Source organism: Heptranchias perlo, chromosome 9 (genome assembly GCF_035084215.1).
Source record: "Heptranchias perlo isolate sHepPer1 chromosome 9, sHepPer1.hap1, whole genome shotgun sequence".
NCBI classification, from domain to species: domain Eukaryota; kingdom Metazoa; phylum Chordata; class Chondrichthyes; order Hexanchiformes; family Hexanchidae; genus Heptranchias; species Heptranchias perlo.
Window position 1 is genome coordinate 60,095,653 of NC_090333.1, and position 23,446 is coordinate 60,119,098.

Consider the following 23,446-nt stretch of genomic DNA (forward strand, 5'->3'; position numbering starts at 1 on the left):
ATTCATGTCGTATTCTATCTATCTCATGCTGATCAATTGACCCGTTTGCTAACATCTCTGCCCAGCTAACTTGGGTCAGATCCATTCTTATCTCGTTGAACTTTGTCTTTCTAGTCCAACACCGATAATCTTCAATATCCTTTTCTATTTTTACATTGAATTTAACTAAATGTCACTATTTCCCATCTTTTCTACACTCATCAGTTATTTGCTCCACTTTATTTCCCAGAACTAAATCAAGCAATGCTTCTTCAGTTATTGAACTATAAACGTACTGATCTAGGAATCAGGCCTGGATGCATTCAAAAAAGTATTACCTTTATTCATCTGTCTTGGGATTGTTAAAATTATCCAATATATTGCCCTGTTATTCTAACACATCTCAAAACCAGCCATGTGAAGATTTACCATATTAGGCATCTCGGCTAAAAAAAACTACCTCTTGGGGTAAGCAGGGATCTGTATTCTTGATAATGGAACAGAACTCGGAGATTCGGTAGTTGGCTGATTTTGTGTAAGTCAACATTAAAAATTAGTAGTCACACTTATGATGGGTGATATGGGAAATTTTAAAAATCACATTGGTGGTGTATATGTTGCTTTTCTGAAATTGGGGTTAGAGCAGATTGGAATAAAGTAGAGAGAAAACTCTTCCACATCTGGCCTATGTTATACCTGACTTGGAAGTGCTTGTTCCTGACACTTAATTCCAAAAGTGCAAAAGTGTTCCATTCTCCAGAAATAAATTTCTTTGTTTCGATGATCAGAAAAATTCACCAAAAATAGTTAAAAGGTGATCTCATTAATTGTTATAATATGTTATAATATGTGAAAACTATCTCTGTATCTTCTACAACTGCTGTGGGGAAAGGATCATTGGGTGAATCTCTTCTTGCTGTGATATTGAAAAAGTCAGAGTTAATAAAACTATTCCTTTGAAATCACAGAACAGATTAAGTCATTTATATAGTGGGGCTAGCAAACATATGGGCTGTAGGATGCAAGTAGTTGATAACTATGCAGATTGTCTTTACATGCTGCATATACCTACCATGTAAATTTATCAAGTGCATTAATCACCAGATGCAAAATGCATTATTGTTTAGGAGATTGGCTCTCAGTAGCAACTGACAGAAATGAAGAAGATATTAATTGAAAATAACTTGGGATAGGCAATACCACCTCAGCACATTTGCAAGCACATTGTTTTTTATTTCCTTCCCCACTTTTCCTCCCTTTAGCTGTACCAGCAACACAAAGCATTCTCCAGCTGAGAGAGTGGGCAGAGGGTGTCTCTCTGTGTAGTTCTGTACCAAAGGTTAGATATTGCACAAGAGTACTCTGAATTGTTTCGATTTTCTGGTTTTCCATCTCTCCCACTTAGGAAAGATTCTGGCTCTGGCAAATCTCGTGACAGCCCAATAATGTGTACAAATTGTCAGTTCAGATAATTATATGTTGACAAACACTGATATAGACTTCATTGAGATGTAAAATTTGGAACTAGGGAATCACAATTGAGTTGACTTTTGATAATCCTGTAAATTTAGTGGATTTGATTTCTATAATTATTATAGATGGTATAAATGACAATTACAAATCATACAGATGAGCAGGAATACTACGTTAATGCGTTATAGTCTAAACTAAAAATAAATTATTATTGCTGTACGTTCTTTGGTATACAATTTCATTGTGTAGCAGGATTGACCTTCGGGTTCAAATGCAGTTTGAATACACAGATCCAAATTCAAATTCCCGTGTCCTGGACAACCACAGGTGCAGGAAGTGTGGTCAGCTGGAGGAACTTGAGCTCTGGGTTTTTGAGCTTGAGCAGCAGCTGGTGTCACTGTTGTGCATCCATGAGGCTATGTGGATAGCACGTTTCAGGAAGTGGTCACCCTACAGCTTAAGAGAGTGCAGGCAGAGAGGCACTGGGTGACTGCCAGACAGACAAGGAAGACCAGGCAGGTAGTGCAGGAGTCCCCTGAGTGCATCTCACTCTCTAACCAGTACTAGTGAGGGCAATGGTTTCTCTGGGGAGTACAGCCAGAGCCAAGGGCACCACGGGTGTCCCAGCTGTACTGGGGAGGGTAGGAGGAAGATCGGGAAAGCAATAGTGATAGGGGATTCAATAGTTAGGGGAACAGGCAGGTGTTTCTGTGGCCAGGATGGTATGTTGCCTACTTGGTGCCAGGGTAAAGGATGTCACTGAGCGGCTACAGAGTATTCTGAAGGGGAAGGGTACCAACGATATGGGTAGAAAGAGGGATGAGGTCATGCAGGCAGATTTTAGGGAGCTAGGAAAGGGATTAATAAGCAGGACCTCAAAGGATTACTCCCGGTGCCACGCGCTGGTGACTATAGAAATAGAAGGATAGAGCAAATGAATGCATGGCTGGAGAGATGGTACAGGAGGGAGGGCTTTAGATTCCTGGGGTATTAGGACCGGTTCTGGGGGAGGTGGGACCTGTACAGGCCCGGACTGGTTGCACCTCAACAGAGCTGGGACCAATGTCCTCGTGGGGAGGGTCACTAGTGCTGTGGGGGAGGGTTTAAACTAACTTGGCAGGGGGGTGGGCACCAGTATGTAGCATTGGAAAGGAGAAACAAGGTGCACAAAGGATTGGGAGAGACAGATAGCATTAGAGTAAGAAACAGTACGGTATTAGGTGGGATCAAACTGAGAGAATACAAGTGTCTAAGATAGGTTTACAGTGCATGTGTGTAAACGCACGAAGCATGGTAAACTGGTTGGTGAGCTGCAGGCGCAAATAGCCACATGGGAATTTGAAGTTGTGGCGATAACTGAGACCTGGCTCAAAAAAGGGCAGGATTGGGTACTAAATATTCCTGGATACAAGGTGTAGAGGAAAGATAGGGAAGGAAAGAAAGGAAGGGGGATGGCAGTATTGATTAAGGAGAATATTGCAGTGCTGGAGAGAGAGGATGTCCTGACTGGTCAAGGACAGAATCTACTGGTTAGAGTTAAGAAACAATAAAGGTGACATTACACTGCTGTGTGTATTCTATAGGCCACCAACTATTGGAAGGATACAGAGGAGCAAATATGCAGGGAAATTACAGAGAGGTGCAAGAACCATAGAGTAGTGATAATGGAGGACTTCAATTATCCTAATATAGACTGGTATAGTAATCGTGTAAAGGGCAGAGAGGGGGGAGGAATTTCTGAAGTGTGTTCAGGAGAACTTTTTTGACCAGTACGTTTCTGACCCAACGAGGAAGGAGGCATTGCTGGGTCTGGTTCTGAGGAATGAGGTGGGTCAAGTGGAGCAAGAGTCAGTTGGGGAACATTTAGGGAACAGTGATCATAGTATCATACGGTTGAGATTAGCTATGGAAAAGGATATGGAGAAATCTAAAGTAAAAATACTTAATTGGAGGGCAGCCAATTTCAGTGGGTTGAGAACGGATCTGGACGGGTAAATTGGAATCAAAGATTGGAAGGCAAAACTGTAATCGAACAAAGGGCGGCCTTTAAAGAGGAGATGGTTCGGGTACAGTCTAGGTACATTCCCACGAGGGGGAAAGATAGGGCAATTAAAGCTGGAGCTCCCCGGATGATGAAAGTGATAGAGAGTAAGATGAAGCAGAAAAAGTGGGTGTATGACAGATGTCAGGTTATAATACAAGAGAACCAGGCTGAATATAGAAAGTTCAGAGGGGAAGTGAAAAAGGAAATAAGAAGGGCAAAGAGTATGAGAATAGACTGGCAACTAACATAAAAGGGAATCCAAAAGCCTTCTATAGACACATAAATAGTAAACGGGTAGTAAGAGGAGGGGTGGGGCCGATTAGGGATCAAAAAGGAGACCTACTCATGGAGGCGGAGGACATGGCTGAGGTACTAAATGAGTATTTTGCATCTGTCTTTACCAAGGAAGAAGATGCTGCCAAAGTCACAGTAAAAGGGGAGTTAGTTGAGATACTGAAAATTGATAGAGGTCCTAGAAAGGCTGGCTGTACTTAAAGTAGATAAGTCACCAGGTCCGGATGGGATGGATCCTAGGTTGCTGAGGGAAATAAGGGTGGAAATTGCAGAGATACTGGCCATAATCTTCCAAACATCCTTAGATACGGGGGGGGGGGTGGTGCCAGAGGACTGGAGAATTGCAAATGTTACACCCTTATTCAAAAAAGGGTGTAAGGATAAACCCAGCAACTACAGGCCAGTCAGTTTAACCTCGGTGGTGGGGAAGCTTTTAGAAACGATAATCCGGGACAAAATTAGTAGTCACTTGAACAAGTGTGGATTAATGAAGGAAAGTCAGCACAGATTTGTTAAAGGCAAATCATGTTTAACTAACTTGATTGAGTTTTTTGATGAGGTAACATAGAGGGTTGATGAGGGCAATGTGTGTTTTTTTTTATTCGTTCATGGGATATGGGCGTCGCTGGCAAGGCCAACATTTATTGCCCATCCCTAATTGCCCTTGAGAAGGTGGTGATGAGTCGCCTCCTTGAACCGCTGCAGTCCGTGTGGTGAAGGTTCTCCCACAGTGCTTAGGTAGGGAGTTCCAGGATTTTGACCCAGCGATGAAGGAACAGTGATATATTCCCAAGTCGGGATGGTGTGTGACTTGGAGGGGAACGATGTGGTGTATATGGACACCCAAAAGGCGTTTGATAAAGTGCCACATAATAAGCTTGTCAGCAAAGTTGAAGCCCATGGAATAAAAGGGGCAGTGACAGCATAGATACAAAAGTGACAGGAAACAGAGAGAAGTGGTGAAGGGTTGTTTTTCGGACTGGAAGGAGGTATACAGTGGTGTTCCCCAGGGGTCAGTACTAGGACCACTGCTTTTCTTGATATATATTAATGACTTAGACTTGGGTGTACAGGGCACAATTTCAAAATTTGCAGATGCCACAAAACTTGGTAGTGTAGTGAACAGTGAGGAGGATAGTAATAGACTTCAAGAGGACATGGACAGCCAGGTGGAATGGGCAGACATGTGGCAGATGAAATTTAAAGCAGAGAAGTGTGAGGTGATGCATTTTGATAGGAGGGGCAATATAAACTAAAGGGTACAATTCTAAAGGGGGTGCAGGAATAGAGAGACCTGGGGGTATATGTGCACAGGTCATTGAAGGTGGCAGGGCAGGTTGAGAAAGTGGTTAAAAAAGCATATGGGATCCTGGGCATAGAGTAAAAAAGTAAGGAAGTTATAATGAACCTTTATAAAACACTGGTTCGACCACAACTGGAGTATTGTGTCCAATTCTGGGCATCGCACTTTAGGAAGGATGTGAAGGCCTTTGAGAGGGTGCAGAAAAAATTTAAAAGAATAGTTCCAGGGATGAGGGACTTCAGGTTGATGGACTGGAGAAGCTGGGGTTGTTCTCCTTAGAGCAGAGAAGGTTGAGAGGAGATTTGATAGAGGTGTTCAAAATTATGAGGGGTCTAGACAGAGTAGATAGAGAGAAACTGTTCCTGTTGGCGGAAGGGTTGAAAAACATAGGACACAGATTTAAGGTGATTGGCAAAAGAACCAAGGTGACGCAGCGAGTGGTTATGATCTGGAATGTGCTGTCTGAAAGGGTGGTGGAGGCAAATTCAATCGTGGCTTTCAAAAGGGAATTGTATAAGTACTTGAAGGAAAAAATTTGCAGGGGTAGGGCAGGGGAGTGGGACTAGCTGAATTGCTCTTGGAGAGCTGGCACGGGCTCGACAGGCCGAGTGGCCTCCTTCTGTGCTGTAACCATTCTATGATTCCATGGCATAGCACACTATTGTTATAAAACAGCATATCTTCTGGCTTTCTGGCTTACTATGGAAAATGCCTAGAGAGATCTGTTAGTAGTTATACAACAGGTTTTTAATATGTTAGAATAAACTTTTACTGACTGAGTATGACTCATCTTTCATGCAGGACAGCTTACCTTGCAAGAAATTGATTTTGCTGGTTTCACTTTCACCAGCAGAATTTAAAGCAACAATTTCAATCATGTCTTTCTGAACATTTGGAGCTTCACAAGAGAGTATTGGTGTTCTGCATATCTCACTCCTTTCTGAATTAGAAACTGCATATACAATATATTCTGTGGCATAAATTGACTCGGTCCATGAGATGAACAGTGTGTCATTTTCCAAAGAAGCAATAAGGTTGTTTGGCGAGCAAGGAACTGGAACAAAGAAAAGTTATTTATTAATTGCTGTATATAATACAAACTACAAAAAGTCAAGGTGTTATCTTTTTGCATGAGTCTTTGGCCCAGTGGTTGACTTACTGCCTGATTTTTGGACAATTGCATGCAGTAAACCATTTTTTAATGTTTAGTCACAGTAGTGGTAATAGCTTAGTGTTTCCTGGCACTTTGTAAATCCAGAGAAGATGGGCAGTATTTGCCAGCTCCTCCTAATTTTCTAATACAAAGTAAATCCCTTATAACAGATTGAATTGTGCATGGTATTCTTTCCATATAAACATCTGTCTGATATTCCACTGAGAGCCTCAAAATCTGCTGGTATATTTTTAAATTTGGAAGCTTCATTGAGAGCAACACAGAATTATGACATAATAATGACTGAAATGTGGCTGAAGCTGGGTCAGGATTGGCAATTAAATATAGCTCAAAATAAGATCTTCAGGATGGTTAGGGAAAGAAGAAAGGGAGGAGGGATGGTTCTATTAATTGGGGAAAAAAATCATAGTACTAAAGTGGAAGCATTTAAATAGAGAAGTGGTCCAAATAGAATCCCTTTGTATTGAGCTGAGGAACAGCAAGGATAGCAGGCAATTTAATGTGGAGCGAGATAATGCATTTAGTGAAGAAAAATAAGGAATGGGAATATAAATGTACAAACATACGAATTAAGAGCAGGAATAGGCCATTTGGCCCCTCGAGCCTGCTCTGCCATTTGATAAGATCATGGCTGATCTGATTGTGACCTCAACCCTACTTTCCCATCTATAACCTTTGACTCCCTTGTTAATCAGGAATCTATCTAACTCAGCCTTAAAAATATTCAATGACCCTACCTCCACCGCTGTCTGGGGAAGGGAGTTCCACAGACTCACGACCTACTGAGAGAAAAAATTTCTCCTCATCTCCGTCTTAAATGGGAGACCCCTTATTTTTAAACTGTGGCCCCTAGTTCTAGTCTCTCCCACAAGGGGAAGCATCCTCTCAGCATCTACCCCTTCAAGTCCCCTCAGGATCTTAAATGTTTCAATAAGATCACCTCTCATTCTTCTAAACTCCAATGTATACAGGCCCAACTTGTCCAACCTTTCCTCATAAGATAACCCCCTCATCCCAGGAATCAGCCAAGTGAACCTTCTTTGAACTGCTTCTAAAGCAATTATGTCCTTTCTTAAATAAGGAGACCAAAACTGCGCACAGTATTCTGGATGTGGTCTCACCAATGCCCTGTACAACTGTAGTAAAACATCTCTACTTTTATATTCCATTCCCCTTGCAATAAATGACAACATTCCATTTGCCTTCCTAATCACTTGCTGTACCTGCATACTAACTTTTTGTGATTCATATACTAGGACACCCAGATCCAACAGTACCTCAGAGTTCTGCAATCTCTCTCCATTTAAATAATATACTGCTTTTCTATTCCTCCTACTAAAGTGGACAAGTTCACATTTTCCCACATTATACTCCATCTGGACTTAATGGAAAGGGACTGAAAGGTGTGGAGGAACAGAGACCTCGGGGTGCAGATACATAATTCCTTGAAAGTGCAAATGTAAGTAGATAAAACCATTAATAAAGGCCAATAGTATCTTTGGATCTTATAAATAAGGATGTAGAGTATAACAACAAAAAAGTAATGATAAATCTCTACAGATAATGGTTAGGCCACGGTTAGAGTACACTGTGCAGTTTAGAAAGGACTTTAAAGCCAAAAGAAAACATAGTGTCATTTCACTAGCATGATACCAGAGATGAGAAACTATAGTTATGAGGAGAGGCTTAAAATAGTGGGATTATTTTCACTGAAGCAAAGAAGGCTAAGAGGAGATGTAATGGAGGTTTTTAAAATTATGAAGTGTTTTGATTGGGGAGCTCATGATGAGGAGTCATTGTGGAATTCTTTGCCACAGGGAATAAATGGGGCAGAGACTATTGTACCTAAGGAAAGTGAAAATAAATATTTGAAGCAGAGGAAGATACAGCACTATGGGAGAGTGGGGCAGTGGGATTAGTTTTGGTTTACTGCAGCAAAGAGCCAGCACAGGCATAATGGGCTGAATGACTTCCTTCTGTGCTGTGAACTTCTATAGTTCTCTGGATCAGTCACACTACCAGGGTTACCGAACAGGAGAAAAGAAATTGAGGAGAAAATATGTAAACATTTTATAAAGGTGTGTGTTAAAAATAAAGTTATGAATATAGGAGATTTTAATCATCCAAAAAACAGGCTGGACTAGAGAAAATTTTTGTGGTAAGAAAAGGGAAGGTTTTTTTTGCAGTGTGTTCAGAACTGTTTTCTCAGTTAATATGTTGCTGCTCCAACAACGTAAAAAAGCACTACTTGACCTGGTTCTGGCTAACGAGTAGAGGAAGTGGGCAACCTAAAAGTAGAGGAACAGTTGGAATGCAGTGACTGCAATATAATTAGGTTCAGTGTACGAATAGAGAAGAAAAATAAGGTTGAGGATAAGGGTACTTCACTGGGTAAAAACAAATTATAGTAAGATAAAAAAGGATCATGTCCAAATTAAGTGGAAAGAAACCCTGGAAAAACAGAACAATGAGAAATATTTAAACAGGAGATGGAAGGGTACAAATCAAGTATATTCCAGTGAGGAAAAAAGGGGAGTGCATCAAAGGCGGGGGTTCCATGGATGGAAGGATGGATGGAAGATCAGACCAAATTTGAAACTAATAATAGAAGCATTTAGTGGTTACAAATCAGATACTAAAAATGAAAGTCAGGACAAATACAAATAATATAGGAAAGCTACAAAAAGGGAGATTAGAAAGAAAATTAGCAACAATATAATTTGCAATAAAAAGGCTTTTTATAGACACATTAGTAGTTAGAAGAATGTCATGGTAGAGATAAAAGAGACAATCTTGCAGTGGAAAGAGAGGGAATGGCAGAGATACTGAATAAATATTTGACAAAAGTGAAAGTATGAATGCTGGAAATCTGAAATCAAAACAGAATATGCTGGAAATACCCAGCATATGTGGAGAGAGAAACAGAGTTACCATTTCAGATCGATGATCTTTTGTCAAAACTGGAAGAAGTTACAAGATTTAACAGTTTATAAGCAAATGTCCTTGAGGCAACAAGGGGGCAAGCCATACTAGATTTAGTAATGAGTAATGAACCAGATTTAGTGAACAGCTATGTGTGTGAACATCTATCCAATAGCAATCATAACATGACCGAGTTCAATGTAGTGTTTGAAAGGGAAAAAAGTGAATCAGCTGCTAAGATTCTAGACTTGGGTAAGGCCAACTTCAATGGGATGAGACAGAGACTGTCCACAGTAAACTGGGCAAATCTGTTAATGGGTAAAATGACTGATGATCAGTGGGAAATGTTTAAAGAAACATTTAAAGTGATACAGAATCGGTTTATACCCCTGAGGGGCAAGAACTCTACTAAAAAAAAAACAGCCATGGACAACTAAAGAGGTAAGGGACAGTATAAGACATAAGGAAAGGGCATACAAAAAGGCAAAAAATGGCACAGATCGTGGCGAATGGGAAAGATACAAAGATCAACAAAGGGTCACAAAACATAGTAAGAGCTACAAAAAGAGAGTATGAAAAGAAACTTGCAAGGGATATCAAAACCAATACGAAGAACTTTTATAGTTATATTAAGAAAAAGAGGGTGGTCAGGAACAGTGTTGGCCCCTTAAAAACTGAAAGTGGGGATATTGTCATTGACAATGGGGAAATGGCGGACATGTTGAATAATTACTTTGCGTCAGTATTTACAGTAGAAAAAGGGGATAGCATGCCGGAAATCCCAAGAAAATGTGAGGTCATCCACTTTGGATCGAAAAAGGATAGAACAAGGTACTTTCTAAATGGTAAAAAGTTAAAAACTGTGGATGTCCAAAGGGACTTGGGGGTTCAGGCACATAGATCATTGAAGTGTCATGAACAGGTGCAGAAAATAATCAATAAGGCTAATGGAATACTGGCCTTTATATCTAGAGGACTAGAGTACAAGGGGGCAGAAGTTATGCTGCAGCTATACAAAACCCTGGTTGGACCGCACCTGGAGTACTGTGAGCAGTTCTGGGCATCGCACCTTCGGAAGGACACATTGGTCTTGGAGGGAGTGCAGCGTGGGTTTACTAGAATGATACCTGGACTTCAAGGGTTAAGTTACGAGGAGCGATTACACAAATTGGGGTTGTATTCTGTAGAGTTTCGAAGGTTAAGGGGTGATCTGATCGAAGTTTATAAGATATTAAGAGGAACAGATAGTTTCTCTCTATCCACCCTATTTCCACTGGTTGGGGATTCTAGGAGTAGGGGGCACAGTCTAAAAATTAGAGCCAGACCTTTCAGGAGTGAGATTAGAAAATATTTCTACGGAAGCTTGGAACTCTCTTCCGCAAATGGCAATTGATGCTAGCTCAATTGTTAAATTTAAATCTGAGATAGATAGCTTTTTGTCAACCAAAGGTATTAAGGGATATGGGCCAAAGTCAGGTATATGGAGTTAGATCACAGATCAGCCATGATCTTATCAAATGGCGGAGCAGGCACGAGGGGCTGAATGGCCTACTCCTGTTCCTAAGTTCCTACATAGGCAGGGAAAGAAGGGGTCAGGAGGAGAGGAGAAAAGATCAAAAGGGAAGGTCTGTGATAGGGCAGGACTTATTAAGTGTCAAAAGGGATGATGGTGCAAGGCAAAAGGGGGTGGTAATGGGACAAGTAAATAAACAAAAGATGGGTCTGGAGGAGCTGTAAATGGCAATAGCAGAACCATTGCCAGCACCTGCTCTCCAAAAAAAAATGGGATCAATAGTTGTGATCTGAAATTGTTGAAATCAATGTTGAGTCCAGAAGGTTGTAAAGTGTTGCAAAATTCTTTGCCTCAGTTTTCACAGAGGAGGTAAATATTGCTTTTTTAGAATTACAAGAGGATGTAGAACAGTTAGTGGAAGTTACTATTCACAGAGAAATCATATTAAAGAAGTTACTCAATCATAAAGTAGATAAATCAATGGGACCTGATGATTTACATCCAAAGATCCTCTGGGGAAGAAACAGCAAAGGCTCTGACTATAATTCTCCAGAATGATGTCGAACAGAAAATTATGCCAGAGGACTGGAGGGTGCCAAATGTAATATTACTCTTCTAAAAAAGGAGATAGAAATTCACCAGTAAATGATAAACCACTTGGTCCTGTTGGTAAACAGGCCTTCGCTCCTGGCATAAGTACAGGTTACGTTTGCTTGAAACCTCCACCGCTGACCTCACTGAAGTATCTGGGGTTAGGGGAAGGTTTCCTAATTAACATGGGGCTGGCAGCTGCTAATGCCACCACAGACACATCTCAAATTTCAAAGGCGGATCAGGCCAGAAGTTTGGTGAAGTTTGTTGAGGCCCAGGCTTTGACTCCCAGGTGGGCCTGCCTTCCATCTGGCAGGAGGCGGTTACACCTTGTTTCTCCTAGCATGCTGATGGTCTGGAGGATCCCAGGCCAGGGCCAAGGAAACTACTGCCCTAAGTAAGGCCCCATGGATACTCATAGTGCAAGCTGGAACCCTAATTTGGCCTAATTAGTGCGCCTGCTGCCACATTCCCACCTTAGAGAGAGTGCACTGGAAGACCCGCAGACTTTTGTAACCCTAAAGTCCATAACATATGATGAAATTATTAAGCATTTGCAGAAACATGAGTTAATCAGGGCCGGTCTGTATGGATTTCTATACAGCAGGTTATGTTTAGCCAACCTTATAGAATTCTTTGAAGAAATAACAGATAGATAAAGGAAATGCAGGGATGTGGTACATATGGATTTTCAAAAAGAAATTATGGTAAAGGCAATAGAAAATGGAATTAAGCGGACAATATCCACATGAATGGAGAGGTGGTTACCAAAAAAAAGCAAGGTTAGATAAAGGGAAGTTACTCGGACTGGAAAGATGTATGAGTGATATTAGACAGGAGTCTGAGTTGCGGCTGATCTTATTTACTTTGTGCATAAATGATCCGCTCTTAGGAATTGAGGGAACAATACTGACATTTGTGATGACACCAAATTGGCAAATGGTGATAAGGATTGTGAAAGACCACAGGAAGACATAGATAGGTGGCAGGTGCAGTTCAATGCACAAAAATGTAAAGTAATACATTTTAAAACTAAGAGTGAGGAAAGGGAATACACCTCAAATGGCAAGATGGAGTAGAGGAGCAGAAGGACGCTCCTGTGTCGATACACATGCCATTAAAAGAGGGCGGCACAAGTAGATAAAACAGCAAACAAAGACACTATTTTGTATCTAAAGACAAAGAATACAAAAGCAGAGATAATGTTGAACTGGCACAAGACCTTAGTTTGGACACAGTTGAAGTATTTTGTACAATTTTGGATACCCCATTATTGGAAGGATACAAAGGCAGTGGAAAAGGTACAGTGTAGATTCATTAGGATGTTACCAGGGATGAGGAGTTACAATTATGAAGAGAGACTTGAGAAGTTAGGAATTGGAGCTGAGAAGGTTAAGGTCTGATTGAAGTCTTTAAGATTATGAAGGGCTTTTGTTGCATTTCAGGATTTTTCCATAGAAAGAATTTGAAAAGAAAAGGTACTTTTAATGTTGGGGTTTAAACAAAAAGTATTCTTACAAGTTTAGGAAAAGCACCTAGATGAAATGTAGTTAATAAGCTAAATACAAGTTGTTTTCCCCTAGAGACTAAACAATAAGCAATTTATTAGCTTGTCTAGGTAATTGAAAAGCATCTCACCCTGTGTTGAAAAATCCTTTGATCCCCGTCTGACTGTGAAAAAAAGATTTTAAAAAGGAGGGCCGAGGAGACAGGCTTTTTGGAACAACAAGGCTGTAAAGGCAGTCAGATTTGTTAAAGGAAAAGTGGGAGGACTTTCACTGAAGAGTAGAGGTTAGGAAAGCTGGAGGATGATCCAGGAATCATCTTGTTTAAGTCAAGTAAGACAACCCACTAACGTGGACTAGTGTGACATATTCTTTATTTTGTATTATTGCATGAAGATAACTTGTAAAGATTGAATGAAGTGAGTTTGATCATAACAACTGTTTTGTATGTTCATCTTATTGTGAAATTAAGTAGCTTATTGATTTATATTAGGCTTTGTCTCACCAAGTGTTTGCTTGGCCTGCCTTTATGTGAAAGATCTGCCTATCCAAACCAGATCACGAGGGGATATTATTGTTACATCTCTCAGTTACACTATCATGCAAGTAGATGTAGGGCAGTGTGAGTCAACTCCCATAAAAGACACTCAGACCACTTACAGGAATGATTGATACCACTTTACCCATCAAGGCACCTATGGAAGTCCCGTATTTGTAACAGTTACGATAAGGTAAATAGTGATAGATTGTTTCCGTTGATCACTGAGATGGTAACAAGAGGGTAACAATTAAAATAATTGTGAAAAGAATTAAAAAGAGGAGGGAAGAAATTTTTTTTATACAAAGGGTGATGGGAATGTCAGATTGTCTGCCACAACCTGTTATTGAAACAGAATCCTTAAATTCTTTAAAAAGGGATTTAGATAGTTCCTTGAAAAACAGCAATATTGAAGGGTATGGAGCGGTCAGGAAAGCGCGATTAGACAGGGTGCCTCATAGGGGGGAAAGAAACATTGGCATAGATTTCTTGGGCCTAATGGCTTGTTAATGTGCTATTACATTCTATGGTTCTAATACAGTTATGAAAGGATACCATTAAAATACGTACTAGACCAAATGATAGGTGTTTATTTTCATGTAACAAAAAAAATTGGTTAAGTCCAGGTAGTATAGAATGTTAGAAATTAATTCCTAGTGATGGCCAGATTTTACAGACAGGAAATTGTGCTTGATTTTTAATTCTTTTACTTACCAGTAATATCAGTTATGGGAATGCTAGGGCTGCTGATTCCTGCTGGATTTCTAGCTGTGACAGAAATGTTGTATGTGGAACTGCAAGGAACTGGGAATTGGAAAAACATTCTGGGTGTCCAATATGAATGCAAGGTAAACATGGAGAATGGATCCTGTTCAATTTGTCCCTCTATATTTACTTCATAGTCTTCAGCACAGTGACTGCCTTTCCAGGAGACTTCAATGTCTTGTACGCCATTACTGGCAGGGCTTAACATAGCTTGAATGTCTTCTGGCAGACATGGAACTACACAACAAAAGAGATTAAACAACAGTCAAATTAAGTTAGATTAATATTGTTCAGAACTTTGTTACTTGTGTGTCCATTCATATTATGGATTTGTATAAAGCAAACTATAATTAGAACTTTTAAGGATAAGCTTTATTGTTTTTTTGTATTCAAGAGGTCTATTTTTGTTTACTATAGAAGAGCTCAAACAAAATACAATAATTGATGGGGTTAGTAGTATTTTTACCTGTACCAACTTCGTAAGAAGCGTTAAGCATACTAGTGCAAAATCCATCAAAAGCGTAAACAGAAATGTTGTATTTGGTGGCACACCTCAGTTGTTGAATGTAACAACTTATGTTTGTTGTATCACAATGAAGTCGGTCCTCATCGCTGGCATTTATAAATGCCATATATGATATTGCTGTATCACTATGACCCCATGACAGTAACATCGAGTTGTTTGCACAGTCCACATCTGCTTCAAGATATTGTGGAGCACATGGTACTAGAAGGTTGAAAAAAGGTTTGTTATTTCTAGAATGTGCTGTACTTGAAGAAAGCAAAGTAGATGTAAATAATGCTAAAGTACACATTTTAAAGCTGCAGTGATCAATATCTGTTTAAAGTAATTCTTAAATTAATGATACAGCGTACAGATAGCTAGGAATGTGTTGCAATGCTTCAATAAATCAGAGATATATTTTGCCATTAAAGGAGGAAAATAATTCCAACTTTTCTCTCCAAATTCAACTGGCATGAAGTAAAGTCCCTGGCAGCTATTTTGCTCTTTTCCTACGAGTTATTTGTGAATTCACAAGTGCCAATGGCCAAATATTGGGCTACAACATTGCACCTGTCAGTGAGCCGCTTAACTGGCAAAGAAAATGACACGACATTCTTGAACTGAGCCATGGAGTGAGGAACACTGAAATGAATAGTGTTTCGAGGAAATGTTTGTGAAGATCAGGTGAGACGAATTTGGAGTCCTCTTTGGCTTACTCTTTGGTGCTCTGCCTCTCTCAATCTAGGTCTATGTTGATAAATATTGTTTTATAAAAGTGTAATCAAATGAAAAATGAAATATTAAATACTGTATATACATCTTTCTTTTAGTTTTGGTGGCAGAGTAGATTGTGGACATTTGAGTTGGTTGAGGTTTTGCCAGCTAAACAACTCCGCTTGAGTGCAGTACCTACTCCACTGAGTCATCCTGCAAGTATTTCTTAACCCAGGCCTCGAACAAGCTTTTCACATTCATTAATAGGCTCTTAACAAGATTTTCTTCCAAATATTCTTATACTGTCACTACGCCCACTTCAGGCAATCAGGAAAACTAAAACTATTAAGGAAAGAAAAATTAATTGTCTTTCCTCCCAAGTTTAGTCACTATTTTTCCTGCACACATAGAAACCTTCAGGGGTATATTTTCCTATGAGCTGCTAGATACATTACAGCCTTGAAATGCACTCTTAAATATATTTTAGCCTATGTAATACATATAAACTTAGCACACCTGCACAGAGCTTTGTTTTGCCTGATCATAGAGTGATTCAGAGCCATAGCGTAAACTTGACATTGCTGGCTCCACCTGCAGTATAACTGTCAATACTCTGCACACTGACATTATCACCTAAAGTAAAAAAAGTGTTCATTTTCCAGCAGAGCCCTACTTTGATGATCATAATAATTCACAAAAACAGATTACAAAAAGTAAGCTGCAACTTTACAGAGCAAGAATATAGATCAGCAAATTACTACTTATACCGGGCACACTGACTATAATTTGAGGTCGAGGTATTGTCACTGTGTATTAAGTTATCGATGACTGTCACTCTCTTGCTAATGCATCACAAAAATAATGGTCTTGCCTTCCCTTTCTGCAGTTTATAAATAACTAATCTTTCTTCTTGTCATATGACCAGTACAGATCCAAATAACAAAAATGTACGGTTGGGTACAATTAAAGAAAAAACAGCTGGCTTGGATATTGTGTTAAAAATGCAATAGCAACTTAATCGCTGGGCTCAGATGACTTTCCAATTACCTAAAGCCTCACTATTGTTCTTTACAAAGTGATCAGGACCCCTTGTTTCTGCTATAGTTCGTGACTCATTACAGACAGCCAATATTCAGGTTCTAAAATGGATTGCTTAAAGTAACAACAACATCTGGAAATTTCTAGATATATAGATTGGATAAACGCATCTGTAATGTGTTTGTATGCATTATAGATAGGACCATCAAAAATATATCACAATACCGTATAGGTAGAACTAGTTACCTCCTTGAAAACTCATCGCTGCACTTTCTGAACTGTTGCATATCTCATTAACAGCTACTACTGTTACGCTGTATGACTGTCCACACTGCAGGTCAAAGATTTCACAGGTTACATCCGTTGCAGTGCATGACCGTGTATCTCTGTCAATTCCCATTGCAGTTGCAATATAGAAATCGCTCCCATTGCTTGGTTCCCATGATACCATTGCAGTATTAGTATCGCAGTCCACGTAAGCAGAAAGATTCTTTGACGTGCATGGTCCTGTAATTTATTTGGGGTGGGGAGGGTGGGGGGGTGAGGGAGTAATTTTATCCATTATTCACCACACCATTCTTATATAAATTAGCACTCTGATTATATTGTGATATTTAAAACATCTGATAATCTTCTTAGTTAAAATTTACTTTGTACACTAGCATATTATTCATATCTTGCTGTTACAGTAATATTAAATATCTGACTACACCCATGCTCTCATTGTATCATTTGCGTTTGTTATATTGCATGAATATTCATCTCCCTCACTTCCCTTTTGCATCTGCACCATTCAACTGTTCATCATTACTTTGGACCTGTTACACAAGTTGTTACAATATCACAGTCCAGATTGGATGTTAACAACTTGTAGTGAACATATCATTGTTGGAGAATAAAAGACCAATGAAATTACCTGTTTGAATGCTAATTTGTGCACTTTCTGAACTGTTGCATATCTCATTAACAGCCACTATTGTTATGTTGTATGATTGTCCACAGTGCAGGTCAAACATTTCACAGGTTGTCTCCACTGCACTGCATGTGTGCACGTGTCCATCAATTGCTTCTGCAGTAGCAACGTAAAAATCACTCCCATCACTCTGCTCCCACAATACTAATGCAACATTGGTATCACAGTCCACATGAGCAGCGATGCTCTCTGGGGTACATGGTGCTATAATTTATAAAGGAAAGCAGCTTTCAGCTTGTTGCTAGTAACATTGCCACAGAAATTAGCACTTTAATAGCACTGTTATTTAAAGTGCTTTCCAGTAATCACAGTTAGAAATGACCTGTTTTGAGAATAAAAGAATGACTTCAGATACTACTACATTATTCCTTGCACTGGCATTCATACAAAGATCAGTTGATGATAACTAAAATGGGTATTAGAAGACAGTAATAGAAAGGTAGATTAATGGTAAGTGAAAGAGATCCAACAAAATTATTTGAGCTAAAAACAGAAAATGCTGGAGAAGCACAGCAAGTCAGGCAGCATCAGTGGAAATGAACCAGTTTCTTTCTCCACAGATGCTGCCAGACTTGCTGAGCTTCTCCAGCATTTTCTGTTTTTATTTCAGATTTCCAGCATCCGCAGTATTTTGCTTTTGCTTAAAATTATTTGAATTGTTGGAGGTTGACCGAGTGATAAACTGATAGAATGAGTTTGTTGATATGAGCTAAAAGGAGTTTGGCTTGACCAGGAGTTTAGTGCTGAGACAGAGTGGATCTGAATCTGCACGGCTAACACAAGTAAGTGAGAAAACTAATTCTAGAATTAGATCTTGCACATAGCACAGTCATTAAAAATGGTAGGATCAGGAGCTAGTCCAGTGATGTGTGCAGCAGACATGATTTGGTATTCCTGTTGCAAAGTATCCACGAGGAGTTGGGTTGCTTGAGCAGAGAAACACTGAGTTTGAGGATCAGCTACATATGCTTGGCAACAAATGTGGGATACACATTATAGAGGATAGTTCTCCACAGATTGACAGGATATGGTAAAGCAGGTGGTGAGGGTGGTATTTTTTTTATTCGTTCATGGGATGTGGGCATCGCTGGCGAGGCCAGCATTTATTGCCCATCCCTAATTGCCCTTGAGAAGGTGGTGGTGAGCCGCCTTCTTGAACGGCTGCAGTCCGTGTGGTGAAGGTTCTCCCACAGTGCTTTTAGGAAGGGAGTTCCAGGATTTTGACCCAGCGACCATGGAGGAACGGTAATGTATTTCCAAGTCGGGATGGTGTGTGACTTGGAGGGGAACATGCAGGTGGTGTTGTTCCCATGTGCCTGCTGCTCTTGTCCTTCTCGGTGGTAGAGATCGCGGGTTTGGGAGGTGCTGGCGAAGAAGCCTTGGTAAGTTGCTGCAGTGCATCCTGTGGATGGTACACACTGCAGCCACAGTGCGCTGGTGGTGAAGGGAGTGAATGTTTAGGGTGGTGGATGGGGTGCCAATCAAGCGGGCTGCTTTGTCCTGGATGGTGTCGAGCTTCTTGAGTGTTGTTGGAGCTGCACACATCCAGCAAAGTGGAGAGTATTCCATCACACTCCTCACTTGTGCCTTGTAGATGGTGGAAAGGCTGTGGGGAGTCAGGAGGTGAGTTACTCGCCACAGAATACCCAGCCTCTGACCTGCTCTTGTAGCCACAGTATTTATATGGCTGGTCCAGTTAAGTTTCTGGTCAATGCTGACCCCCAGGATGTTGATGGTGGGGGATTCAGCGATGGTAATGCCGTTGAATGTGAAGGGGAGGTGGTTAGACTCTCTCTTGTTGGAGATGGTCATTGCCTGGCACCTGTCTGGCGCGAATGTTACTTGCCATTTATCAGTCCAAGCCTGGATGTTGTCCAGGTCTTCCTGCATGCGGGCTTGGACTGCTTCATTATCTGAGGGGTTGCGAATGGAACTGAACACTGTGCAATCATCAGCAAATATCCCCATTTCTGACCTTATAATGGAGGGAAGGTCATTGATGAAGCAGCTGAAGATGGTTGGGCCTAGGACACTGCCCTGAGGAACTCCTGCAGCAATGTCCTGGGGCTGAGATTATTGGCCTCCAACAACCACTACCATCTTCCTTTGTGCTGGGTATAACTCCAGCTGCTGGAGAGTTTTCCCCCTGATTCCCATTGTCTTCAATTTTACTAGGGCTCCTTGGTGCCACACTCGGTCAAATGCTGCCTTAATGTCAAGGGCAGTCACTCTCACCTCACCTCTGGAATTCAGCTCTTTTGTCCATGTTTGGACCAAGGCTGTAATGAGGTCTGGAGCCGAATGATCCTGGCGGAACCCAAACTGAGCATCGGTGAGCAGGTTATTGGTGAGTAAGTGTCGCTTGATAGCACTATTATCTGTGAGTGGATAATTACCCACAAATAGAGCAAGAAGAGATAGGAACAACCAGTACAGGAAGACTCTCTTGGTCTGAATAATGCTGTTGTTCAAATGGTATACACAGTTCTCTACACCATTGCTGAATTTCTACTATTACATGTCGTTTTCCTTCAAAGGGCCGGCGATGTGTTCAAGAGTTTTCACAGTAGGCCATCATGGTAGATTCTGAAATTCAGCACTCTAAATGATGAAGACAGACTAGTTTTCAATTGAGCAAAGATTAAAAAGATGCAATATCCAGGTTTATAAAATGCTGAGAGTAATGGATAATGTAGATAATAGCAGATTATTTAATATAGATACTGGGTCACAGAGCTGTAGGACATCATTTTAAAATTAACCAGTGTGAAGCAAGACTCCAGATTAAAAGGTATTTCCCTCCTCAGATAGTGAACACATGGAATAGACTCCCTGATAAAGTAACTTGTGTTGTTATAATTAACACCTTTTAAACCCAGTGGATCAACTTGTGGCTGGGAACAGGATTGAAGAATCGAAGAGTAAACCGAGATGAAGATAATTGAATGCGGTGTGAAACATGATGGTTCCTGAACTGCTCGGACCTTTGGGGCTTGGGAGATATTTTGGAGAATCTTTGCACAGAAGGTTAAATTGGTTGGGTGGAATTCATAATGCAGAAAATGTTACAGTGTGGGGGAAGTCGGCTTGTTGAGGTACAAGGCCTTTTCTGTTTCCATCCTTTTCTATATTCTCAAGGTTTTCTCTGGCATATGCTATTGCCTCACTATCACATGGCAGCAGCAGAAGTTCATAGGCCAAATAGCAAAACATAGCAGAGTTAATAGAAAAAATAAAACTAAATAGCAAAATGGAAGATTTGATGCACTTTCTAAGTCAAACAGTGTACATTAAAAAAACAAAGATGACCTTTGGGTTCAGATGACTTTATAGTTACTCAGGCTTCGTCTTTGTTACCTATAATGTCACTAGAATCCTTTCATTCTACTACAGGATTGTAATCCATTCAAAACAGCTGATATTCAGTTTTCTGGAAATATACAGATTTGCAAATTGAATATGCACATCTGTAACACATCAGTATCTGTATGCATTACAGCCAAAGCTATAAATATAGCAATTATTATATGCAATAATACATCACCAACAAAAGTTGGCATAGCAATTACTGTATATAAAGTAGATATGCATGATTGTTAAAAATATTTCACAGATTCTAAGTATGAAAATAATAGATTGTCTTCTGTGTTACAATAGCAAAAAACAGTCTAGGAGAACAGCAATTTAAACAGAATATAAGTAAAACTAGTTACCTGTCTGAACACTGATCACAGCACTTTCTGAGCTGTTACATATCTCATTAACAGCTACTATTGTTATGTTGTATGAATGTCCACAATGTAAATCAAAGATTTCACAGGTTGTCTCCACTGCACTGCATAAGTGTGTATGCCCGTCACTTGCTTTTGCAGTTGCAATGTAGAAATCGCTCCCATTCTTCTGTTCCCATAATACTAATGCACTACTGGTGCTACAAACAACATGAGCAGCAATGGTCTGTGGGGTACACGGTCCTACAGGTTAAAAAGGAAAATAGGTTTTAGTTTGGCACTGATAATGCTGATACAGAAATTTGCACTGTAATAATACGATGTTATTGTAGTAGTACTGTTACTGTAATGGTACAGTATTATTGTAATGGTACTGTTATTGTAATTTAACAATGTTATTGTAATGATACTGTGTTATCCTAATGGTACTGATATTGTAATAGTACTGTGTTAGTCGAAACATCTTTCAGTGAACTCCTCAGTTAGAAAATATCTTTTTGAAGATATAAAGGGGAACTTCATACTTCCATTATTCCTGACTTCCCATTTTTATGGGAAGTCAGGAATCATAGAAAAGTCTAAAACAAAAATGAGTATCAAACAAGATGAGAGGCCAATAGAAAGGGAGACTGCTGATAGCAGCAAAAGAGAAATGAAGAAATCTTTCAGTTATGTACGCAGCAGGACCAGACAGGACTGTTGAGGGGTTGGTGGAGTAGGAATATAATAAAGGATCGCAAAATGGAAGTGAATTCTTCACATCAGTCTTCACAAAGACCAACTGAATGAGTTCTTTTAGCTCAGGAATCTATAATGTATGGAGAGACCAGTGATGCAAATATTCTGAAGGAATTGTAGGGGAGATTTTTCACTTTGGTGCTCCCAGCACATATCAGGCCTGCATATTGGGAATGTACGCACATCCAGCCTGATTTTAATGGATGGTAAGTCAAAGGATGGGGGTGCACAGTTTCCTGAAGTGGAAAACCTCCCTTGAAACTTATACAGGGCAGCTGGCGCAGTCCATGTTATTAACAGTTGCGACAAAGAGGGACATTGTGTTGGTATGTTTAAAAGCTATGGTCACCCAGATGTAGAATGGATTCCACTTATGTGAAAATTTAAAATGGCTGTTGCTGATAGATGTGTTGTCTGCTTTATAGCCACCTAACCACTTGAGTTTTCTTCTGACTGTGTGCAAATTAGAGGGTAGATTCAGCGGGGTGGGGCGTGAGTTGGAGATCAGATTAGAATACCCTAGTCCGGTGCTCCATTTGAGCTGGGAGAGCATGATTGTTGAATTTAGACATATACTGTATACTTTAAATTTTTTGTAAACAGCTAACGTGAACAGCAGACACTGAAGGAGTAAAAGGGCCAAGATTCCAGAAGAAGTGCATTCACATTCTCAACAGTACTTCACTGGGTCTTCTGTGAGATATTGTGTTCTAATCTTGGAGAAAAAATTAAGACGATTAACCAAATTGCTTTGATCAATAATTCTATTGGAACTTGTCATTCTAAAAACACAGGAAAATGAATACAAAATTAAAGCATACATAGTGTATCCATTAATTCACAAAAATAAATAACATAAATGTAGAGCTGTGTTAATTCTGTACCATAACAGCCTTAACAAGTGACTATCTAACTGTCGTCTTATCCAATGAAGAAACTAAATTGTCCTTCAAAATGCAATTGGCTTAAGTATGTCGTTTGCAGCATTATTCCAAACAGTAAGTAATAGCAATGATTCTAGTCTGTGCATCACTCATCAGTTAGTGACAGTGACTAAAACAATAGGATGTTTTGTCATTATCTGCCAGCATTGACTGAGCAGTTTTAACTATTCCCATTAGTTTTTCCGCCATCCTATTATCGCTGACTTTATGCCAAAATTTGTCAGTTTTTACGGCGAGATGGTCAATGGGAATTTACGCCCAAAATTCCCGGTGCAAAATAAGTGCAAGTGCGGCGTCACCAATAGGAGTGATAGCGCGACTATAAAAAGACATGTTCTGGCTTCTCCCATGGTGCCTCTTGCCTCTGTTGCTCCTCTTCCTCTTCTACTATCATGCAGAACAGGGATGTGCCCATTGGGAAGGCCATTCCAGCAACTTAGCCCTTCAGAAGGGTTATCTTTAGACTCCTTTTTATTCATTTTCATTTCATTTGGCTTCCTCTTTCTTTACATGAATCCCCATGAGTTCAATAGCCACTTCCTTAAGTACCCGGCTGTGCAATCTGTATCATGTGACTCAGGATCCAAGACATTTTGGCTGACACTAAAATTTACCCCAAATAATGACATTTGTCACTCCCTTTGGGTTGGGGTGGGAGGGGGGAGGGGGGTGGGCGTAGACCAAGAATTTGGGAAAATATTG

The 23,446-nt window shown here is 40.1% G+C and overlaps 1 protein-coding gene across 1 annotated transcript in view; it reads right to left on the reverse strand.

The window, feature by feature from the left end:
- Nucleotides 1-809: 809 nt before the first annotated feature.
- The window catches only part of LOC137324908 (fibronectin type III domain-containing protein 7-like), a 28,872-nt gene continuing 6,235 nt past the window's right edge, over nt 810-23,446 (reverse strand). The window contains exons 9-13 of the mRNA XM_067989599.1: nt 16,605-16,865; nt 14,568-14,828; nt 14,051-14,338; nt 5,898-6,147; nt 810-891 (exon numbers count right to left, since the gene is read on the reverse strand). Coding sequence (XP_067845700.1) covers nt 810-891; nt 5,898-6,147; nt 14,051-14,338; nt 14,568-14,828; nt 16,605-16,865 — 1,142 coding nt within the window. The remainder of the gene's footprint in view (nt 892-5,897; nt 6,148-14,050; nt 14,339-14,567; nt 14,829-16,604; nt 16,866-23,446) is intronic.